Raw genomic sequence first — 19,619 nt, 5'->3', positions numbered from 1 at the left:
GTCCCAATCCCGAAAATAACAATTCTGTTCTAGAAACACCATCTGAGAATGCAACAGCTCCTTTAGTGCTGGATCAGACCGAACAGGCCTTGGTCAAGGACTGGAAATACGAAAAAGGTTCTATTGCTGCATCAAGCATCTTCAGTGCAGTCGCTCTTGCCGCCCTTATTCTCCTAACTGTTACGCTGGTCAAGAAATTCCGTCGACGACAGAGGCGCAAGAGGGAAGGCGATAACGATCCATTAGAGGAGGCGCGGCGGAAGAGAGAGAGCTTGATGTTCTGCAGGAATACGTCTGCTCGGTCATATATGATCGAGGAGCAGAACGACGGCCAAATCGTCCGGGTTTTCTGTACAAGTCGCAATAAGCCTCGTACCTCTGTCGTCGGTGCTCCTCTCCAGAATATCAAATCCGCCGCAATGAGCGTAAAAACGGGAGCTTCGCGCCGCTTCGGGGTGTTGAGTGATGCTGACAATGGCCGCTCTGGTCCGATTGCGAAGAAAATCGTTGTTGTTCCTTCTCCCTTAAGGTCTGTTGTTTCACGGACAGCCGTTCCCGGTTCTCAAGATGGGTCGACTTTAGGGACCGAGATACCCCATACGCCTGCTACACCGGCTAATCTTAAATATCCGGAACTGGACCAAGATACCACTGAAGCGGAGCTTACGCCGTCGCAGAGTTTCAGAAGGTCGCTGTTTCGACTTCCATCTATCAAACCAAGCAACTCTCCTCTGTTCAGTTTTTGACAGACACATTTTTCCTACCATTGCTCTGATCATTTATGTATCCTAGAATTACTCGTGCCGGGATATACATTCATTCCCCCGCCTGATATCAAGTGGCTTGAGCTCAGGTGCCTAGTCATTGAAATCTTGGTGGGTCTTCTATGTCTTTTGGCTGATTCCATACATCCTATTAGATTAGTTATTAGGCTAGAATGACGAATTTGTATAGTTACATTACAGCACCTGGTAGTGCAAGTATTTGGGACAATAATCGTAAAATTCAGGCCCAAATTAAGACCAGGATAGACGAACGTATAGACCTGTGGCATCGGGCCCTATATTTTCAAAGGTTTCGGAAACGAAAAGTGTATTCAAACCCATCTATGTACTATATTACGTATATAGTGAAACATTTCCTATATCATCTCATCATTATCATATAAACACTTGTCAACATAGATGGCTAGTATGCAGTCATCAAAAGAATATTAAAAGAAGGAAAAGGTGTAAGTATGTCTACAGTGCCTAATATTTATCTATAACATGAGCAGCCAAAGGCAGATCAATCACAGTGTATGTATCAACACCCATTAAATCATGGAAAGAAGTTTCAGTCCTCTTGCTTGTTGTTTATCTCCCTCACGCTCCTCAAGCAACGCTCAAGTCTCTTTTTCCGCTCCTTCTCGCGGACAAGGGTAGACTTCACGAAAGAGCGGATTGCGTCGCGGCCGATCTGCTCGCGCCACGAGGTCCAGCCGGCGAGTTCGCTGATGACGACGTCCCGGTTCCAGGATATTTCACAAGCGAGGCGGGCGATTTGTGTCTCCGAGGTGGTGATTTTTTGCTGCAGGTCGCGGGTGGAGCGGATGCGCGATTCCTCGAGGCCTGGGAAGTTGAGGTTGAATTTGCGGGGAAGGGATGAGGAAGCCAGTGAAGATCGGGAGCGGGCAAGATTGCGGCTTGTAGAGTTGAGGGAGGAGATTAGGGATATGGGGCGGGAGAGGGAGGTGAGGATTGCGGAGGTGGTTGTGTCGATTGAGCTGAGTGTGGAGAGGAATTGAAGGAGTGGGGAGGAGTCTGAGGAAGAGGTTGATAGGCAAAAGGCGTAGCGGGAGAACGCATCGATGTGAGATTGGGGAAGCGCGTTAGTGGGCTCTTTTAAGGTAGAGATGGCGGACGAGCAAAGTGATACGGCGTCGGCGATGTCTGAGGCGGCGTTCCTGAGGGCGTGACCGCGGCGAAGGAGCGTGCGCGTGTGGGCGTGGGTTGTGCGGACTATATCCTGAGCATGGGAAATGAAGTTCTCAGCCTCTCGGATGCCGTCTTGTGTGATGGGATCGTGGTCCTCGACAATGGACTCGGAGAAAGCTTGAGCTTTGCGATGGGATCTTTCTGTCATCATCTGAGGTTGTAGTTCTGGAACCAGGATAAACTCCCACAATAGCTCGTGCGTGGCGAAGGTGGGATGGGAAAGAAGAATCTTCAAAAACTTATCAAGTCTATCCTGCATATTATGAAGTACGGCGCGAGACGGCTTCGAATGTATTTGGAAAGGGTTGCGAAAGTCGGTCAAAGCCGGCAGGTAAGAGGCAGGGTGCTCAAGGGCGAGGCATGCGGCCAGTGTCTCAAAATCAGCAAACGTACGGCGACAGGTCGTGACGGTGTACATCTTAGTATGTGCAGGTACATTTTGCCCATCAGTTGGTGGCGTGGGCGCGCCAGACTTGAGGACAAATCGAACAGTTGCATCCTCAACAAAAAAGGAGCGAACCACTGTGGTAACACGCCCGGAAGGCGCATCATGAGATGATGGTGGGTTGGAGAGGAGGATCAAGTCGTCGATGCGATTACGCACTTCATCATCCTTAGCTAGCTCGATAGCAGTCAAGCCTCGGGCCTCTTTGACGTAAATATCCACTCTGGAGTCCGAAAAGAGGATCCGCACTTGGTCAACCCGGCCGTATTTACTGGCCATCATCAATGGCGTGAACTTCTTGTCATTCGTGGCATTCGGGTCGCAGTCACTTTCCCTGAGTATTCGAATTGTGATCTCAGGGTCACTGACAATATGCAACAAGGTATTGCCTTTAGAATCAATATGGTCATCTAAATGTAAAGGCTTGCCATCTCCCTGGGACTCTTGGGCTGCAGTGAGCGCCTCGTTCACCATCGTCTTATAGTCAGGGTGATCGTACGACCTGCACAGAGCGAAAAGCGGAGTTTGTCCATGCTTGTCACGTTGACGCCACGGAAGTAAGCCTTTAAGTCTTCGCATCACCGGTGGAATGCTAAACAGATAATGCGCCACGGTACGCCCTCGCCCATCGCACCTTCGTAAGTAAGCAGCAATAGCATTCCCATCGGCGGTCTCTGTGAGGTAGTTGAGCAAAATATCGACAATCTCGTCCAGAGCAAGCTGGACGGCAGCACTGAGTAAAGTTGTCCCATCGGTGTTTGTATCATCGAGCACGTCGTGCACCGAGTAATATTCATTCAAGCTTAGAAGGTACTTGAGAGCCTCGGGACGGTGGCCTTCAACCGCCATCATCAATATGGAGTCGCCACGAGGATCCTGGGTCTTGACCAGTGTTTCGATTGAGCTATCCCCTTCGATGGCCGTACCAACTGAGTTCATGGTGGTGGACCGCGAGAGGAATGAAATACCCGACGACTCTGATAGGCTACGAACATCCATAGACACTCGTTTGATGGGAGGTTTCGTCTCTCGAGTTGAAGATGAGTTTTCCCAGGTCTGGAACGGGAATACGTGTGCGAGCGGAGGCGCATCTGATGGCGCATCCGTGATTTCTCGCTCATTTCCTAAGTATATATGGTTGTCCAGTAGCGGAGGAGTCCGTAAAGCCTGTCGGTTAGGTCGTGCGTCCTCTAGTGGCTGGCTCTGAGGGTCGGCGGTGTCACTAGTGTCGTACAGTGATTCATGATCGCCATCTGGTTCTAAAATAGCTTTCATATCAGTAACACGCCCGGCCTTTGTCGCATTCCATAAGCGCTTATTCCGGATGCTTGCTCTTCGAATTCCTGCAGGATCAGTCATTAGATATGTAACGACCGCTTCAAAGGTGCTCAAAGCATAACCCATTTCCCCACTATCAACGTCGTCGACGTAGATAAAGTGCTGCATGTATAGCAATCGGGCGTGTAAATGCTTCACTTGCGATCTAATCACCACGACCAGCAATAATGATACCAAAATATCCGCATTGATCGTCACAGGTGCCGATTCTTTCTCTTCGCTTTTATTGTATTCGCCCGGGTACGATAAGACCTTTACTGTCTCCAGAAGCGTATTGAGCATATCGTGAGGGCATTTCGCATCCAGGATTTTGCGAAACTCCTCCACTGCCTTACCAAGCCGCAATAAAAGTTCGCGCTTGCCATCCCGGCCACCCTCAACTGTAAGACCAACTTGAGACACGTCGACATACTCCATTTGTCGAATCCTAGAATCTAGTTCCGTGTCTTCTGGTTGGCGAAAACTGCATAACCGAGGAAATAGCAGCGATTCGTGAACTTGTTCAGCAACATATCGTTCAATAAAGCCCTCGACTATTGGTCCAGTTAGGTCGGTAGTCGCTCCAAGAAGAGATAATTGCTGCTGATCAACCAGCCGAAATAAATCAATTGCGGCAGTAACAGCTGTCTCCAGGCTGCGGCGCATCAAGTCCTCATCGTCTTCAAAATACTCTTCGGAATTAAACGGAAGACTTCTGCTGCGGCGTGACGATGAACTCCTAACAGAGCTGGCTTCGTCTGCAAATAGATCCTCACGGGATCGACTGTATTCACCGTCCTCTAACATTGGCGACCGCGATGGGGGCGGGGGCAAGGGCTTCCCAAGTTCCTTTCCGAATTCCCTAAAAAGCCTTTCCAACCCCGGCTGCATCTGTCTCGCAATCATCGGGAAATGAGCCAGAAGCTCTCCGAATGTTCTTATCTCCTTTTTCGGAGGCGAGGAGATCGTAGGACCAGATTGTTCGCCAGGTTTCCCGCTCAGCTGTGAGCGGTTGGCATTGGGGGCGGTTCCAGGAACCACGGCTGGGATGATTTTCGCGGCTTCGAAGGAGCCCACAAGTGGCTTGGAGATTAGGTATATAAGCCATGGCTGCGAGTCACCGGTGGGGGCGTAGTATAAAGCATCGGACAGCAACTGTGCCTGATTCAACGACTTGAAGCCTGGGTTCATTGTTAGGCGCAATGGCATTTAAGCGGTCATTGCAGGTGCTCTCACCCTTATTACTATAGACAGAGTTGTCCCTCAGTATCACCGTCCTACCATTGGCGGTGGTCACTTGTTTTGCCTTTCCCCTCCCATCGCGGACACTTGGATCATCTCTTCCTCCCGCTCCACTTGAAACCGGAATCCGCAAGGTGTGGCTGCCTAGGAATTCTTCCGAGACGACGAGATCGGAGTAGAATAGGGACGATTCGCGGTCGCGCGATCCAATTAAGGATTCACTCACGGGGACGAGGAGAACCTAGGACGCCTTTTAGTAACTCGACTTTCTAACGTGCGGCTTAAGAGGGGAAGACGTACATGATTCTCGATTGGTACACACTGCCCGGGCACAGTGCTCCGAAAGAAGGCCCGGAGGAAAGGGTTTAGAGGGTGCATCCAAGCGATCCCGGACGACGGCCCGTTGGAGATGATCTGGCGCTCATCAAGCCGCCTCACTCGAGCTCACCGAAAGGAACGTTCGCCGGATCGACGTAGGGAGGCAGCTCAGGCGCATCCGCCCTCAAGCAGCCCGAACAACTTAGGTAGCAGGCACGACAGCCAGATGGGGAAAAGGAATAGTATGTTTTGAATAAAAACAGGGATGGTTCAAAAAATTGAGTGCAATGGCAAGTTCATGAACGGACTGAAACCGGGAGCAGGAGTTCAGTCAACAGCTTTCCTGCAGTTGGGACCTGGCAGCTCTCCGCACTATACCCGATATGGAAATCAAATGTTCTGGACTCTTTTTCGTCTTATCGCTGGATACAAGAAGTTGGTGCTCTTGACAAGGAAAATTGAAGTTAATATACATGGACAAACTAAACTACAAATACCAGGCCCTTCCTCTTGCCTTGGAGCGAGCTTCGTATAGTTGACCTGTCTGTCTAACGACATTTGCCGTCCCCTTTGAATCCCGCGGTCTCCTGAGGCCGTCAAGACGCATTCAGGTCTCGCTAAGCGTTGGGCATCATGCAGTGAGATTAAAACATAGTAGCAAAAGGAGGCTTCAAAGTCTGCGAACTCTCGGGCTCCTTGCTCCACCAAACTTTATCCTAGTCGAGTCTGACACCCGGCATACCAACCCCCGAATGTTCCTCCCCTCATTTCCTAGCAACGCCTTAACGAAGGCCTGCCGTCCTAGATGAAAGCCACGGAATATAATCTCTAGGCTTTTGATTTCCAATAGAAGACCCCTTTCCTGGATCTGGGCGAAGACATGGGCTGATAATTGGAGCCCCGGATCATAACCTCCTCGGCGAGCTTTTCGAAAACCCAGAGCCCCGGTACCCATTGACATCAGCGGGCTGCCATTTGGTCGTGTGAGAGTCAATATCGTGTTGCGTCTATGCGATAAAACGTGGAGGTGGTGCGGAGGAGCATGGTCGGAATATGGGCGTTTAAGCATCTCGGCCTCTAGACTCTGGGCCATCTTCGAATAGTCTGCGCTCACTGGGGCCCTGCTCCCGCGCATCATCTTAGTGAGTGCGGACACCGGCGAGTTATCCTGGGCCGCTTCCTCTAGTCGCGCAGCTTGAAATTCTCGCCCTAGCGCACTGGGGGTCTCGTCGGGCGATTCGAAAACACGGGGTGTCGTGGAGAAAACTCTTGCTTGACGGAACAGGGACGCCCTAGGCTGGCACTGTCGACCAGCCGACGGAAGAGCTCGCGCCAAAGCGTGCGCGAACGTGTTGTTCATCTTCAATTGGAGTGCTCGCGAGACGACGTAACTGGAGAATCGGTCGAGAGGAGATCCGGGGGGAGCGCAACGATCTGTCTGCAGCCCTTCAGCAGACTGTCCGGCTATGTAGGGCAAAATTTGCAAGCTGCAATTCCAAACTCAAAAGCAAAAGATATTAATGGCGCAGACACGGCTTGTTGGCCTGGAATAATAAGCGTAGCCGCAATGGTTCGGGAAAGGTGAAGGCGGCGGAAGAAGGCCGAATTTTCGATTCTTGGCGTCTACAGCTCGACTTTTTTCCCTTCATCTACCGTTGCCGACATCGCTTCCTCTCTCGCCTCACCTCTCAATACCCATCCTTTACGCTCCCCCTTCCCCCTGGGGCTTCTTCGCGCTTTATACTATTTAACCCCTTCCTGCTGCTTTATCCTCTGCTTTCTTTTTTACTACAGAGCATGATTGCGGCTAACAGAATGTCGGCCACCGTGCGGGTGGCCGCTCTGCGATCTCCAACGTCCGCTTTGAGGACGACAGCTGCGAACGCGATCGCTATTCAACGACCGTTGATTCAGTCTCCTTTATACGCAATTTCACGTTCAACGGATAGCGCCAACCCTCCGGTTTCCCGCCTTCTTTCCCCGTACGCCTCGCTTCATCTGACCAGATCCTTCCATGTCGGCACACCTCGGTTGCAACAAAAACAGGAACAGCAGGGTGAAAAGAAATCCGAAGAAACTAAGGAGGAGAAGAAGGATGAGTCAAAGGACGAGGAAAAGTCTGAGGAGAAAAAGGAGGATGCGCCTCCTCCTCCCCCCCATGGTGACAAGTCTCCGTGGCAAGTTTTCCGGGACACCTTACAGTCGGAGTTTAAGGCTTCCAAAGAGTGGAACGAGTCAACAAAGGCTCTTGCCTCATCGGCCCATCAATTCTCTGAGAGCGAAAACGTTAAGCGTGCTCGTGCTGCTTATGAGGCTGCATCAGGAGCAGCTTCCACGCGAACCTCGACTGCCCTGAAAGGCACAGGTCGCGTTATCGGCAAAAGCGCTTCGTGGACGTGGAACACCCCTGTTGTTAAAGGGCTCCGGAAGGGTGTCAACGTGACTGCCTCTGGGCTCGATAAAGCAACGCGCCCCGTGCGAGAAACTGAAGCCTACAAGACCGCCGTTGGAGGTGTAAAGCAAGCCATTGATGATGGCAGCAGCTCGCGGTACGGTGGTTGGGTCGAGAAGGAGGAGCGTCGGCGACAGAGGCAACAGCGTGAAGAGATGGAAGCCAAGTCTGGTCGCCGGAAGTCCGGGCCTATGGTCGAAGATCCTAAGTATGCAACCCCCTCTTCGAAATTACTTCATTCTGATTTCTAACCTTTCTTTTTTTTTTCCTTGTGAATAGCGCTGGAACAAACGTGACCCTTCACAAAGACTCAGCTTGGAAAGAAAGCTGGCGCGATTTCAAAGATTCGAATCCCATGATGCAGAAGCTCTTCACCCTAAAAGAAACATACAATGAGTCAGAGAACCCTCTGATTAGCACGGCACGCAGTATCTCAGACCGGGTTGCCGGTTTCTTTGCTGAGAACGAGACCGCTCAGGTTGTCAAAAAGTTCCGTGAAATGGATCCCACTTTTCAGATGGAATCATTCCTACGGGAAATGCGTGAATATATCCTTCCCGAAGTTCTTGATGCCTACGTCAAGGGAGACGTCGAAACGCTCAAGCTCTGGCTTTCAGACGCACAATTTAGTGTCTATGCCGCCCTTAGCAAACAAATCACTACTGCCGGCCTGAAGTCGGACGGCCGGATCCTTGATATCCGTGGAGTGGATGTCATGAGCGCCCGTATGCTGGATCCTGGTGATATCCCCGTTTTCGTGGTAATGTGCCGTACGCAAGAAGTCCACGTTTACAGAAACACCAAGACGAACGAGCTTGCAGCTGGGATGGAGGACAAGGTCCAACTGGTCTCATATGTCATGGGACTCACGAGAATTCCTGAGGATGTGAACAATCCTGAAACAAAGGGATGGAGGTTGATTGAACTGCAGAAGGCCGCTCGGGACTACATCTAAAACAAACACCGTTACTCCTCAAACATTACACCACTTCACTCAAATCCGCGGCGATCTATGATGACCTACTACTTTTATTTCCGATCCGTTTCTCCTCTTCTCGACTGTCTGATATAACCCTCTGTACAATATTAACTATTAACTATTCTGAATAGAGGCCAGTTGGACTGGCACCTCATGCTATGACTTTATAGTGACCATTCTCATCGACGACTTCCCATGGATCATCGATTTGATTTAGTCTTTGGGGTTCATGTATTTGTATCTGATTATCGTTTTTGTCGGATTTTGGAGTGAGACATTAGTGTCCCTTTTCCTAACATGCCGAAAGAACCATCCCTCGGAATCTCATGATTTTATCCTTTTGGCTCTCGATGGCGCATGGTGTTCTTTTTGGCTGACTTTTCCATCACCATCCTCCACTCTTCTGATTATTGCTATTGCATCAGGGCCTCTGGCCCAGCGTGTCTTGTGCTTTATTTTCTGTGCGGCATGTGTTACTACTATTCGCTCGATCATGCACTTTAAAAATATATTAAATGTCTTGAAAGATCCAGAAAAAGCTGAGCCAGTAAATACGTGACCGAAAGTTACGTCTATATTCTTAACACTATAGTCGGGTTTAAAATGGGTATGTACCGAGACATAGTCATAAGGGGGGCGATAATAATACGGGCATCAACATGAACGTTAAGTATGGGACAAATGTATAAACTATTGGGTTCCACCACCGCGTCCAGCACCACCGCCCATGAAATTCCGGGCCCTATGATTCAAGTCAATGTCGTGCAGCGAGTGGGGTTATCAGGAGTTCTAAACACTTACATCTCAGCGATGCTTGGGTCGCTCATCAAGCTCGACATGTCAGGCATACCGCCGCCTTGGCCGAAGTTCTGGGCCATTTGTCGTAGCTGGGGGTTGCTCATCAGGTTGTTGAGCATTTCTGGGTTGCTCATGAGGTTTTGGGCCATGCTAGCAAACATAGGGTTGTTCATCATAGACCCGAGATCTGGCATGCCGCCGCCGCCGCCGGCACCACCACCACCAGCACCGCCAAGCATGCTAGCGAGGGAAGAGAGGTCAGGCATGCCACCACCGCCACCACCGCGGGATGCACCAGGTGCATCGTCAACGGAGTCTGCAGGAGGCTCAGGCCCGCGGCTAGCCTCTTCGATCTTCTTTTTGGAGGTTTCAAGACCCCTCTTCATTGCCTCGCTTCCACCATTACCTTCGGCCTCGATGCCACTCTCATAGGCTTGCTTGGCTCCGTGGTAATCGGCCAAATCGAATCGGGCGAGACCCAGGCGGCTCCAGGCCTTAGAGTACTTGGGGTCAACGGTAGTTGCGAGCTCGGCATCCTCCGCGGCCTTCTCAGGCTGACTGGATGCGGAGTACGCAGCAGCACGGTTGGAGAGGTAGATGGGGTTGGCCGGGGCGATGGCCAGGGCTTTTGTGTAAAGATCAATGGCAATGCTGTACTCCTTACGTGCCATGGCGGCGTTACCCTCGGACTTTAACTTGTCAGACTCGGATGTGGGGGTGCCGGCCTGGGGCTTCTTCTCAGCCTGGGGTTCAGCGCTGGAAGAACCGGCAGCGCCGCCCTTGTTGCGAAGCTTCTCATAAACGCTGTAAATGCTAGCGAGCGACTGTCCACCTAGGGCTTCCTTCATAGCAGCCTCGTCGGACGAGTCAACCTTGAACGTATCCGCAATGCATGATTGGGCAATCTCGATTGACTCGGCGTCGTCCGCTGTCAGGGTGCCATCTTTTACGCTGGTGTTGAGGAAATCAATGATAGCTAGCGCCAGGCGCTTCTTTGACTCGGTGGGAGCCTAATAGTTGGAAAATTCGATTAGCATTTAGAATTCCAACACAATATACGTATCTTGAAGATATTCCTACCATGTCAGAGGGTGGGATTGGCGTCTGTTGAAACTCGAGATTTTTCTTTGTATAGCTGGCAAGAAGCAGTGGGGGGGCGGCCTGTGATGCGGGGATATTTTTTGATGGCAACGAATCTCGAGTCTTCTCTTTTGCACTGTTTGCACAGCTTCTCCACGTGATTGCTTGGACCGCGTCCCAAATCGGGCGGTGAACGCGGAGAAGGTAGCTTTCATCTATCTACACACGGCATCATCGGTCGGAAGCTCTTGGTGAATATGATTAGACGCTCTGGGACCGTCAATATCCTGTTTCCGGCGGTATAACGTGTCTGGGGCCGACGAAGATGCCCAAATCTGCCACCGCGGCTCTCCAAAACTGACCCGCTTCTTCAAGAGCCATGTACTGGCCAAACGGAGTGCCCAGGGTCTATGCGATCAATGGCCCTGGGATTCCTGCACCGCTACCAGACAGTGCTGACGATTCAATCCGTGAGGATGCGTCCGCAGAGTACACTGAGCAGGATCAACCGCTGAATCAGGGCAATGGCTCAGCATCCCATCCCCAAACGGCGCCGTCGTCCCAGTGGGCAGAAGAAGCAATAAGGGGTCTCTGCGTTTCTCGGACCGGCCATATGTTTGCGACGATGTCCGACTCTTCGATAGCTGTCTGGCAAACTAGGGTGTGTTAAGATCATATTGCTCTCGTGTTGTTTGGATGCTGACCGATTCTAGCCCACTGCTGTTGTTGCGGCCTTTTCTCGATCATCGACATCACTAGAAACCTACGGCGCCAATGTTGCCCTCCTTATGCGTCCTGATGCGACAATCCTTGTTGTTCAGACACTGAAAGGCTATCTACTTACTTATACCATTGCGACGGACTCCAGTTCCCGTGTTTACCAGCAGCAGTACGATCAGAGCAGCGCCTCTCGCCGGCAACAACTAGCCCGCATCTCAGCCGATGAAGAGTCTAACAGCATACACGATGTCAGTATTCGGTTCCGAATGGCAATTAAAATAGAGTCCGGAATTATGAAGGCTCTAGCATTAGACAATGAGCTTGTGGTTGCGACTGTGAAGCCCGCTGCTATTCAATGCATACGATGGACACCTGACGAGCACGGGACGCAAACCACGTCAGAGCTTTTAAGCAGAGTTCTAGGTGTCTCAAAACGGACATCTATTGCTGATATGGTGTATGACCGTGCAATAAACCTGATGGTATGGGTGACCAATGAGGGCCACGCTTACGCCGTTCAACGTGTCTCCGAGCTATCACAAGAATCCGAATCTCATAAAGGTCTCTTCAATGGCCACTGCTTTCATACTCCAAGTAGTGACGACAATAAAGCTGTTAAAGTTACGGTGAATGCTCGCTTTTCACTACTCACCGTCAGCTGTGCCAACGGCGATGTCCTCGTCTACACGGCGAAGGACTATCTAGGGAACGTTCCTCTGTCACACAAGCTCCAACCTCCGGCCTCTCCGAGCACAACTGGTGAACTAACATTCATGTGCTACTCGCCGGACGGTTACTGCCTTTTCGCTGGCTACGAGCGTGGTTGGACAACATGGAGCGTATTCGGCAAGCCTGGCGGGAACAGTTTCACTATTGATCGGTCGCTTGCTACGTCTAATGGTGAGGACTGGTTGACTGGTGCATCACACGGTTGCTGGATAGGTGGGGGCTCAGACATCATCTTGACTGCGCAGGATGACCGACGCTTGTGGATTCTCGAAACAGCGCGAAGCGCGCTGACGGGGTGCTATTCATCTGCCAATCTTGCCAGGGGCTTATTGCAAACGTCGACAGAAGTGATAATTTACCGAGGACACGATCTACCAGACCTCATAACAATCTCCGGCAAAGACTCACTATGGCATCACGCCCAGTATCCACCCGCCTACCTTCACTCACAATGGCCTATCCGCGCCAGTTCTGTATCTCAAGATGGAAGATATGTCGCCATTGCAGGAAAGCGTGGCCTTGCGCACTATAGCGTGAACAGTGGCCGCTGGAAAGTATTCGAAGATCCCAAGGTCGAAAATTCATTTACCGTTCGGGGCGGGATGTGCTGGTATGGCCATATTTTAATCGCGGCCATTGATCGTGATGGCTCTTACGAGGTTAGTTTCTTGAATCTCCGCAACATGGCATATACTAACGTTGTAGCAGCTATGCATGTTTTCCCGTGAGCTTCCCTTAAACAACTATTCTATTCTTCACGTCGAATATCTTCCCTCGCCCGTGGTTTTCATCGGCCCGTCCGGCGAGGATTCCCTACTCGTCTACACCTACGAGAATATCCTATATCATTATATAATTAATTCGACGCAATCCCGAATCACACTCGTCCCGGTTGGCCAGATCGCTTTCAATGGAATTGTGCGGGCACCCACCCGTGTTCGGTCTATCAGCTGGGTCTTGCCTGAAGACCAATTGCGTAAGTTTAACCTTAGACGTTTTCTTTCTTTCTTTTTCTAAGAAGCAAATGCTGACTTACGTAGGGAACGGGGACCCGGCCCACGATGTGAAGGTGGCATCCGTGCTCCTACTAGTCGATGGGAACCTAGTGCTCCTCCAGCCATCCATGTCGGACTCGGGAGAGCTCAAATATGATATGCGCGTTATATCACACGACGTCGAGTATTACATCTTGATGCGCGATCAGCTATCCTTCAATTTTGCTCCACCTGTCGAGGATCCACACCCGCCTAGTCCAGCTGCAGAGTTGGCCCTCAACCAATATCACAGCAATCTGTCCTTACGGGATTCTCTTTGGGCATTTTCCGGGAAAGATCTTACAGCCTGGGGTGATGTTCAGGAAGTTTTACAGCGGGAGGATGTACCGAAATCAATTGAAGTACCCTTGGATTTTTATCCCCTGTCAGTTCTTTTGAACAAAGGGATCGTACTTGGGGTGGAACCGGAAACAATACAACGGCGCGATATCACATTCGCGGTGCTCAAATTCGCTATCCGGGTAGGTTTCGAACCTCATACCAGCTATGGTCTTACTATGGTCTTGCTAATGTTATAACAGACACATCTCTTCCTTCCATACTTCCTCCAGCACAGTCTAGTCCAGGGCGACATCCCTTCGGCCCACTCACTGTGTCAATATTTCTCCCACCTTTCGTACTTTCCGCACGCCCTTGAAATCCTTCTCCACCACGTCCTCGACGAGGAAGATGATAAGGTGGCGCAGGAAAGCAAACTCGATGACCAAACACCAAGACACGATCCTCTTCTTCCCTCCGTTATCTCCTTTCTTCAAGCGTCCGTTCCGCCTAGTGTGTACCTGGACATCGTTGTCCAATGTACACGTAAAACAGAGCTTCGATCATGGCGTACGCTTTTTGCGTACCTGCCTCCTCCAAAGGATCTCTTTGAACAGGCGCTTAAAATCAATTCTCTGAAAACTGCTGTGGGCTACTTACTCGTCTTACAAGCATTTGAAGACGAATCAGAGGGCCACGATGCCCCAGTTGGAGATTATGTTGTCAGACTAATGATATTGGCATCACAGAAGAGTGACTGGGAACTTTGTGCACAACTAGCACGGTTCTTAGTTGCCCTTGATGGATCCGGCGAGATGCTCCGCCGTTCTGTGTCGCGTGCAGGTCTGCGACATGGCGGTTCCCCTGCTGGAATCAACGGCGCCACAACCAATCTGAAAGGGCTCGGCCTGGCCATTCGCTCTCCGTCTTGGTCTTCGCAGTCTGCTGCAGCCTCAATTTCACCGCGTGGCAGTCCCAGCAGAGTAAGCGACATGTCAACCAGGAGCGGCGACGCAAGCACATAACTAGCCAGGCTACATACATGGTCTACAGAAACGATATATGTACATAGGCATAGCCAGTAATTTTGATTAGCTCATTTACTCAATAAATCTAGGTAATAACTTCTCGAGATACCTTGTCCGCTTCCCCAGAACACCAGTGCACACACACGCAACGCCCCCGTCAGTCTAACTACCCACCCTAGTCTAACTGCATCTTCCACAACCCATCTCCCAAATAATGCCCATCATCAATAACAACGCCCTTTCCTTTAGTCTTCACATCCTCCGTGCTTGCTTTCAAAGTCCCCACCATACAAACCTCCTCCTTCCCTTCGGCCTTCACACCAACAACAGTCCCCTTCTCCAGCGCATTCTCCGCATCCGGTAACCGGCCCCCAGGACTCGTCAGACCCGGCGCCATGAGCGTCGCGCCAGAGAGCACAAAGCGAATCGCACCGCGGTCGATCTGGATGGTAGGCAGCATGTCCGGGAACTTGTGCAGGAGCTTCAAGTGCGGGATTGGGGGCCCGTCGAGGGGTTGGTAAAAGAGGGGATTCGAGTCAATTGTGTAGAGGGTTACTCTGTCGGGTCTATATGGTAATTGGGGTTTCGTTAGCTTGCTGCTTCTTTTGTTTTTTTATCTCTAATATCGGTGATATCCATAGCGGGAGGAGGAGGGGCACGGGGAGGGAAGCAAAGAGAAGGGAAGGTTACAATTTCACGGCATCGAGCTGTGCCTTCTTGGGCAAAATCTCCTCAATGTATGGTTCGCATAGTGGGTGAGACTCAATGAGCTTTTGGCGGAGACCGCGCTGCACAGAGGACTTGACTTTTGAGCGGTTGCTTGGTGGGATGCTGCGGTTCTTAGTTAGCTTTAGCCGTAAGGGTTTTTGTGCATGAATTATCGACGCGTAGAGCGGGTTTTATTCAGTACTAGGTATAGTAGTATATAAAAAGACTGAATGAACTCACTCTTTTTTGAACATGGTGTCTGAGTTATGTTTGTTCAGTTGTCTCTCTGTTGCAGCGATACGCTGAAATCGCGGGGAACGGGGTCACGTGCATAAATTTCTATGACATATGGAGCTGCAAGAGTACAACGGAGTTCCAGCTTCCAATACCAAGTGCTACATATCTGAATGTGCTACAGTGGATCTAACATGGAAGGACAAGTACGGTTGTGTTTTTGATAGGTGATTTGGAATCGCAAGTAGATATTTTTTTATTTATCTAACCCCGGGCAGCACCGGCCTTGATGAGAAGGATATCACCATCTTCAACGAGATACTCCTTACCCTTGGTCATGACCTTACCTGCAGCCTTGACCTGGCCTTCATCGCCAAGTTCCTTAAGGACATTGTAGTTATAGACAATGGCTTGGATGAAAGTCTTTTCGAAATCTCCGTGGATAACACCTGCAGCAGCAGGGGCCTTGGTGTTCTTACGGATTGTCCACTGACGGACTTCGTCAGCTCCAGTAGTGAAGAAACTGGCCAAGTTGAGGACCTGGCGCATTTGTACGACGGCCTTGGGCAGACCAGACCTGGTGCCAAGCTTCTTGCACTCCTCTTCAGCCTCCGCCTCGGTTTCGAACTGAGTCAGACGCTCCTCAAAAGCAGCGGAGATGGGCAGAATGGAATCTCCAGGAGAGTTGGTCTTAATCCACTCCATTAATTTGGGGATGTACTTGTTCTTCTGGCGGATGTAGTCCTTCTCGCTCAGGTTGACCAAGTACACAACAGGCTTGGCTGTGAGAAGGAAGAGAGGGTTGATGACCTCGACCTGCGATATAGTTAGTCCCCGAAGGAGATTCAACGAGCAGATAAAATCAACAAAAATGTGATGGACTGTAATCAGATAGGGTGTGTTCTCATACTGCCTCTACGTTGGAATTAAATTTGAGGCATTCGACGAGCTGGGTTATATCGAGCAAAGCTCTTATTCATCATACAGTGGAAGGAACAGGAAAGGGAAAAGAAGAGGAAAAGAAAAGAAAAGAAAAGCAACGTACCTCTTTAGGACTCCAGTCGCCGTGTCGGACGTTCTTGCCCTCTTTCAGGAACTCAAGAACCTTAGCAACAGTAGCCTCTTCTTCACGCAGCTTCTTCATCTCCAGAGTCTGTCCACCACGTCTTGTCTGCTTGCCAAGGCCCTCGAGAGCCTTCTCAACAAACTCAATATCCTTGATCCGCAGCTCTTCGCTGATGATGGTCAGATCACGGACAGGGTCAACATCACCCTCGACGTGAATGATTTCAGCATCGTCGAAGCATCGGACGACCTGGAAAATGGCATCGACAGCTCGGATGTGAGACAAGAAAGCGTTACCAAGACCAGCTCCAGTCGAGGCACCGCGGGTCAGACCGGCAATATCGTAGATGGTCAAGTTGGCAGGAACGCGCGACTTGGGCTTGTAGTGTTCGCATAGCCAGTCGAATCGCTCGTCAGGAACGATGACCTTGGCCTCTTCAGGGTCAATGGTGGCATAAGGAAAGTTGGCGGGGTTACCAAGGCCCGACTTGGTGATAGCCTGGAAGAGTGTGGACTTGCCGACGTTGGCAAGACCGACCTGTCATGATGTTAGGACATTTTGAGTTACGAGAACTGACAGAGTTGTTGAAAGAAAGTGGAAATTTTCAGGGGGGAGGGCGGCTTATATAGGAGAAAAGAAGGAGGCTGGGGGGCAGAAGAAAAAATTAATAGCTAGTGGGGTCTTGCTCACATACGATACCACTTTTCAGGTTGTTTCCGGGACGGCCCAGGAGGACCTTTTCTTGGACGGCGGCCTTCTTAGGGGGCATCTTGGATTTCTTCTTCTTGCTGGAGGCGAAGCGGCGGAAATCAAGAGAGAGGAGAGGAGAGGAGACAGAGACAGAGACAAGTGGAGGGGTAGAGGAAGAGGAGCAGCACAAGAAGAAACGCGATACCAGCGCAGGACCAGCTGCCGACCGGATGGGGGGGAACAGAACGGGAGAAGACGTCGTGACGGCGGCCCACCAATCAGTGGGCGGAAACGCTGAGAAGAAAAAGGAATGTATCAGAGGTACCAGGGACGGTAAAGAGAGTATTTGAAGACACTGAGACACTTCAATTGACCAGTTCGGCACCCAATGCTATCGAGTTCTCGAAGCTATCAAAAATATCTTGTTGTTTTTTTACATGTATCTTCCGTCATCTCCGTACTTCACCGCCCACCTGATTCAAGCTTACTAATGCACATGACGTCTTTCCGAAACAGGCAATCTATTGCTCGTCTCCCGTCATGAACATGGTCCAGTCCACATCAACTTCTCAACTCTAATACATACAAAACCACAAGCTTTAGCTGAAATCAGCTCGCTACTGCTCTCAGTAGTCTCTGCAAAGGCCTTCTGCGTCCCAGTCCTCGCTACCCACACCACTGCGTGTAATAAACAGCCCCGCGGGATCCCATTTCTGTTTGATCGCGTACAGGCGATGATAGTTGCTTCCCCAGAAGGACGACTGGAAGCCCTTCTCGTAGGCGTTCGCTTCATTTAGGTATGCGCCCATCTTGTTTGCGCCCTCTACAGAGCGAAGCTGTTCCACTTCAACGTCGGTCAAGTTCTTCCTAATCGCCTTCTGTTCCGCCAGCGATGCATTTGGATCCCAGCTAGCGCCGATCGTGATATGTGCTGCAGCCTCTCGCCAGGCTGGATTCAGGGCGCTGTCAATCTTCCCACGGTTTTGCGCCACGGTACCTCCAGCCACAATATGGCCTGTAGCAATTTTACCAGAAGCGTTTAGGAGGCTTCGCAGTGTCGAAACCAGTCTTCCGGGCCCATCCTTTGAAACCAACAGATCGCGAGAAAACAATCTGGAACCAACCAGTGCAATGGAACCAGTCTCGTCTGCGTCACTACGCAGTAATACTCCCGAGATGAGAGTGTTAATATTGGGCAATGACAGAGCACGGTATTGCGTCTCGACGGCTGCTGTCGAATTCAACGACCTGAGCAATGGGGCAAAAACCTGGTCAACCTTTGTAACATTTGTCTGATTGGGGAAAAAAAGCGCGATTGTGAACCCAGAAACTGTCGTGTTCCCAGTCAAGGGAAGTTGTGGGAAAATGTAGTAATAGCCGGCTCCTCCAGCGTCGTTCAAGGCAGGAAGATGTGCGTGGAACTGGGTCATAGCTTCCCAAAAGCTCGGGTTTCCGGAAGGGGTGGTTATGTTGAGGTTGCTCATGATCACAGGTGCTTCGTCAAAGGTCCGGAGCGTGACATCCACGACAACTCCAAAGGTGCCGCCACCTCCTCCGCGTAATGCCCAGAAGAGGTCGCGATTCTGATATTCGTTGGCGACAACCAACTCTCCCTGTGCGCGTTAGATATGAGACCAATGTCAAGGTAGTGTCTCTCTCACATCAGCAGTTACCACAGTGAATTGAAGCGCGTTGTCAGACGCCATTCCTTTCCATGTCCCCAAGAAAGAATGACCACCACCCTGGATATACCCCCCAGCAGCACCAACAGTGTGAGAAGCACCAGCAACAACAACTTTCTGTGTCTCGCCTAGCGCACGATAAAGTTCTTGGAGGCTAACACCAGCTGCGATGGTGACTGCCGATTCTCCGGCCCGGCCGCTGGGGGCTCCCTTTGGCGTGAAATCATCCACGATATCGATATCCTTCATGCCATTTGTCAAAATTTGCAGCGATTCGGGAGCGGTTGAACGGCCTAGGAAACAGTGGCCGGAATTCTTGATGGCTAATCGGAGATTATGCGTCTTTGCAAAGCGCACAGTATTCTGGATGTCGGATGCAGAAGTCGCTACAGTCGAGTAGAGCGAAATTCGACCCTGGCCGCAAGGTTGATTGAAAGGATTCTCGATATGACAAGTCTGGTTGTGCTCGGGCCATGCTTCCCAGTTCACGTACTGAACAGCGCCAGGCTGGGACGCTCTCCATGTCGAGTTAGTCCATAGGGCCTGTACAGCCTGGCAGGCCTCACTCTGCGCGCCTCCATTGTGACAGACAGCGGCTACAGGCCTCACGGCGGCCAGGTTTCCGTTAACAGAGTTATTCAGAGCGTTCCACTCTTCTGAAGATGGCCAACAACTCTGATGCGGCCTACAACGGCAGTAAGATGAGACAGAGTTGGCATAGGCCAATAAGTTGAACAAGGAAAGTAAAAGAAACTTCATGATATATTACTGGATGACACGGTCTGAAGAATGAATATGTTTTGGACAGATTCTATGCCGTCTAAAGGAGAGCGATCTCTGCC

The 19,619-nt window shown here is 50.8% G+C and overlaps 7 protein-coding genes across 7 annotated transcripts; 2 read left to right on the top strand and 5 right to left on the bottom strand.

Moving 5' to 3' along the window:
• Positions 1-1,176: 1,176 nt before the first annotated feature.
• On the bottom strand, positions 1,177-5,500 carry ASPSYDRAFT_37928 (putative VPS9 domain protein). The gene is made up of 3 exons (XM_040845597.1): positions 5,281-5,500; positions 4,975-5,221; positions 1,177-4,919 (listed from the first exon to the last, which is right to left on the bottom strand). The coding sequence occupies exons 1-3, from the start codon at positions 5,356-5,358 to the stop codon at positions 1,336-1,338; spliced, it is 3,909 nt and encodes a 1,302-aa protein (XP_040707190.1). The 5' UTR covers positions 5,359-5,500; the 3' UTR covers positions 1,177-1,335.
• Positions 5,501-5,900: 400 nt separating this feature from the next.
• Positions 5,901-6,887, bottom strand: ASPSYDRAFT_224852 (mitochondrial 37S ribosomal protein uS11m). Its single transcript, XM_040844114.1, has one exon. The coding sequence runs from the start codon at positions 6,656-6,658 to the stop codon at positions 5,969-5,971; it is 690 nt and encodes a 229-aa protein (XP_040707189.1). The 5' UTR covers positions 6,659-6,887; the 3' UTR covers positions 5,901-5,968.
• Positions 6,888-7,095: 208 nt separating this feature from the next.
• Positions 7,096-8,705, top strand: tim44 (protein translocase subunit TIM44; the record flags this gene model as incomplete). Its single annotated transcript, XM_040841160.1, has 2 exons — positions 7,096-7,958; positions 8,030-8,705. The coding sequence occupies 2 exons, from the start codon at positions 7,096-7,098 to the stop codon at positions 8,703-8,705; spliced, it is 1,539 nt and encodes a 512-aa protein (XP_040707188.1).
• A 563-nt stretch (positions 8,706-9,268) lies between these two features.
• ASPSYDRAFT_37924 (putative Hsc70 cochaperone (SGT)) lies at positions 9,269-10,693 on the bottom strand. Its single transcript, XM_040845596.1, has 3 exons — positions 10,608-10,693; positions 9,531-10,537; positions 9,269-9,471 (listed from the first exon to the last, which is right to left on the bottom strand). The coding sequence occupies exons 1-3, from the start codon at positions 10,608-10,610 to the stop codon at positions 9,420-9,422; spliced, it is 1,062 nt and encodes a 353-aa protein (XP_040707187.1). The 5' UTR covers positions 10,611-10,693; the 3' UTR covers positions 9,269-9,419.
• A 293-nt stretch (positions 10,694-10,986) lies between these two features.
• ASPSYDRAFT_142679 (RIC1 family protein) lies at positions 10,987-14,394 on the top strand (the record flags this gene model as incomplete). The annotated part of the gene is made up of 5 exons (XM_040841264.1): positions 10,987-11,268; positions 11,321-12,715; positions 12,765-13,032; positions 13,097-13,572; positions 13,633-14,394. 5 exons carry the CDS (start codon positions 10,987-10,989, stop codon positions 14,392-14,394), a joined length of 3,183 nt encoding a protein of 1,060 aa, XP_040707186.1.
• Positions 14,395-14,572: 178 nt separating this feature from the next.
• Positions 14,573-17,174, bottom strand: ASPSYDRAFT_53081 (uncharacterized protein; the record flags this gene model as incomplete). The annotated part of the gene is made up of 6 exons (XM_040848616.1): positions 14,573-14,963; positions 15,088-15,228; position 15,346; positions 15,609-16,155; positions 16,385-16,942; positions 17,100-17,174. 6 exons carry the CDS (start codon positions 17,172-17,174, stop codon positions 14,573-14,575), a joined length of 1,713 nt encoding a protein of 570 aa, XP_040707185.1.
• A 547-nt stretch (positions 17,175-17,721) lies between these two features.
• ASPSYDRAFT_139049 (uncharacterized protein) lies at positions 17,722-19,536 on the bottom strand (the record flags this gene model as incomplete). The annotated part of the gene is made up of 2 exons (XM_040840903.1): positions 17,722-18,708; positions 18,757-19,536. The coding sequence occupies 2 exons, from the start codon at positions 19,534-19,536 to the stop codon at positions 17,722-17,724; spliced, it is 1,767 nt and encodes a 588-aa protein (XP_040707184.1).
• Positions 19,537-19,619: the final 83 nt, after the last annotated feature.

The sequence above is a fragment of the Aspergillus sydowii genome (genome assembly GCF_001890705.1).
Source record: "Aspergillus sydowii CBS 593.65 unplaced genomic scaffold ASPSYscaffold_1, whole genome shotgun sequence".
NCBI classification, from domain to species: Eukaryota; Fungi; Ascomycota; class Eurotiomycetes; order Eurotiales; family Aspergillaceae; genus Aspergillus; species Aspergillus sydowii.
The sequence above is the reverse complement of the archived record's forward strand: the minus strand, read 5'-3'. Positions and strand labels throughout refer to the sequence as shown.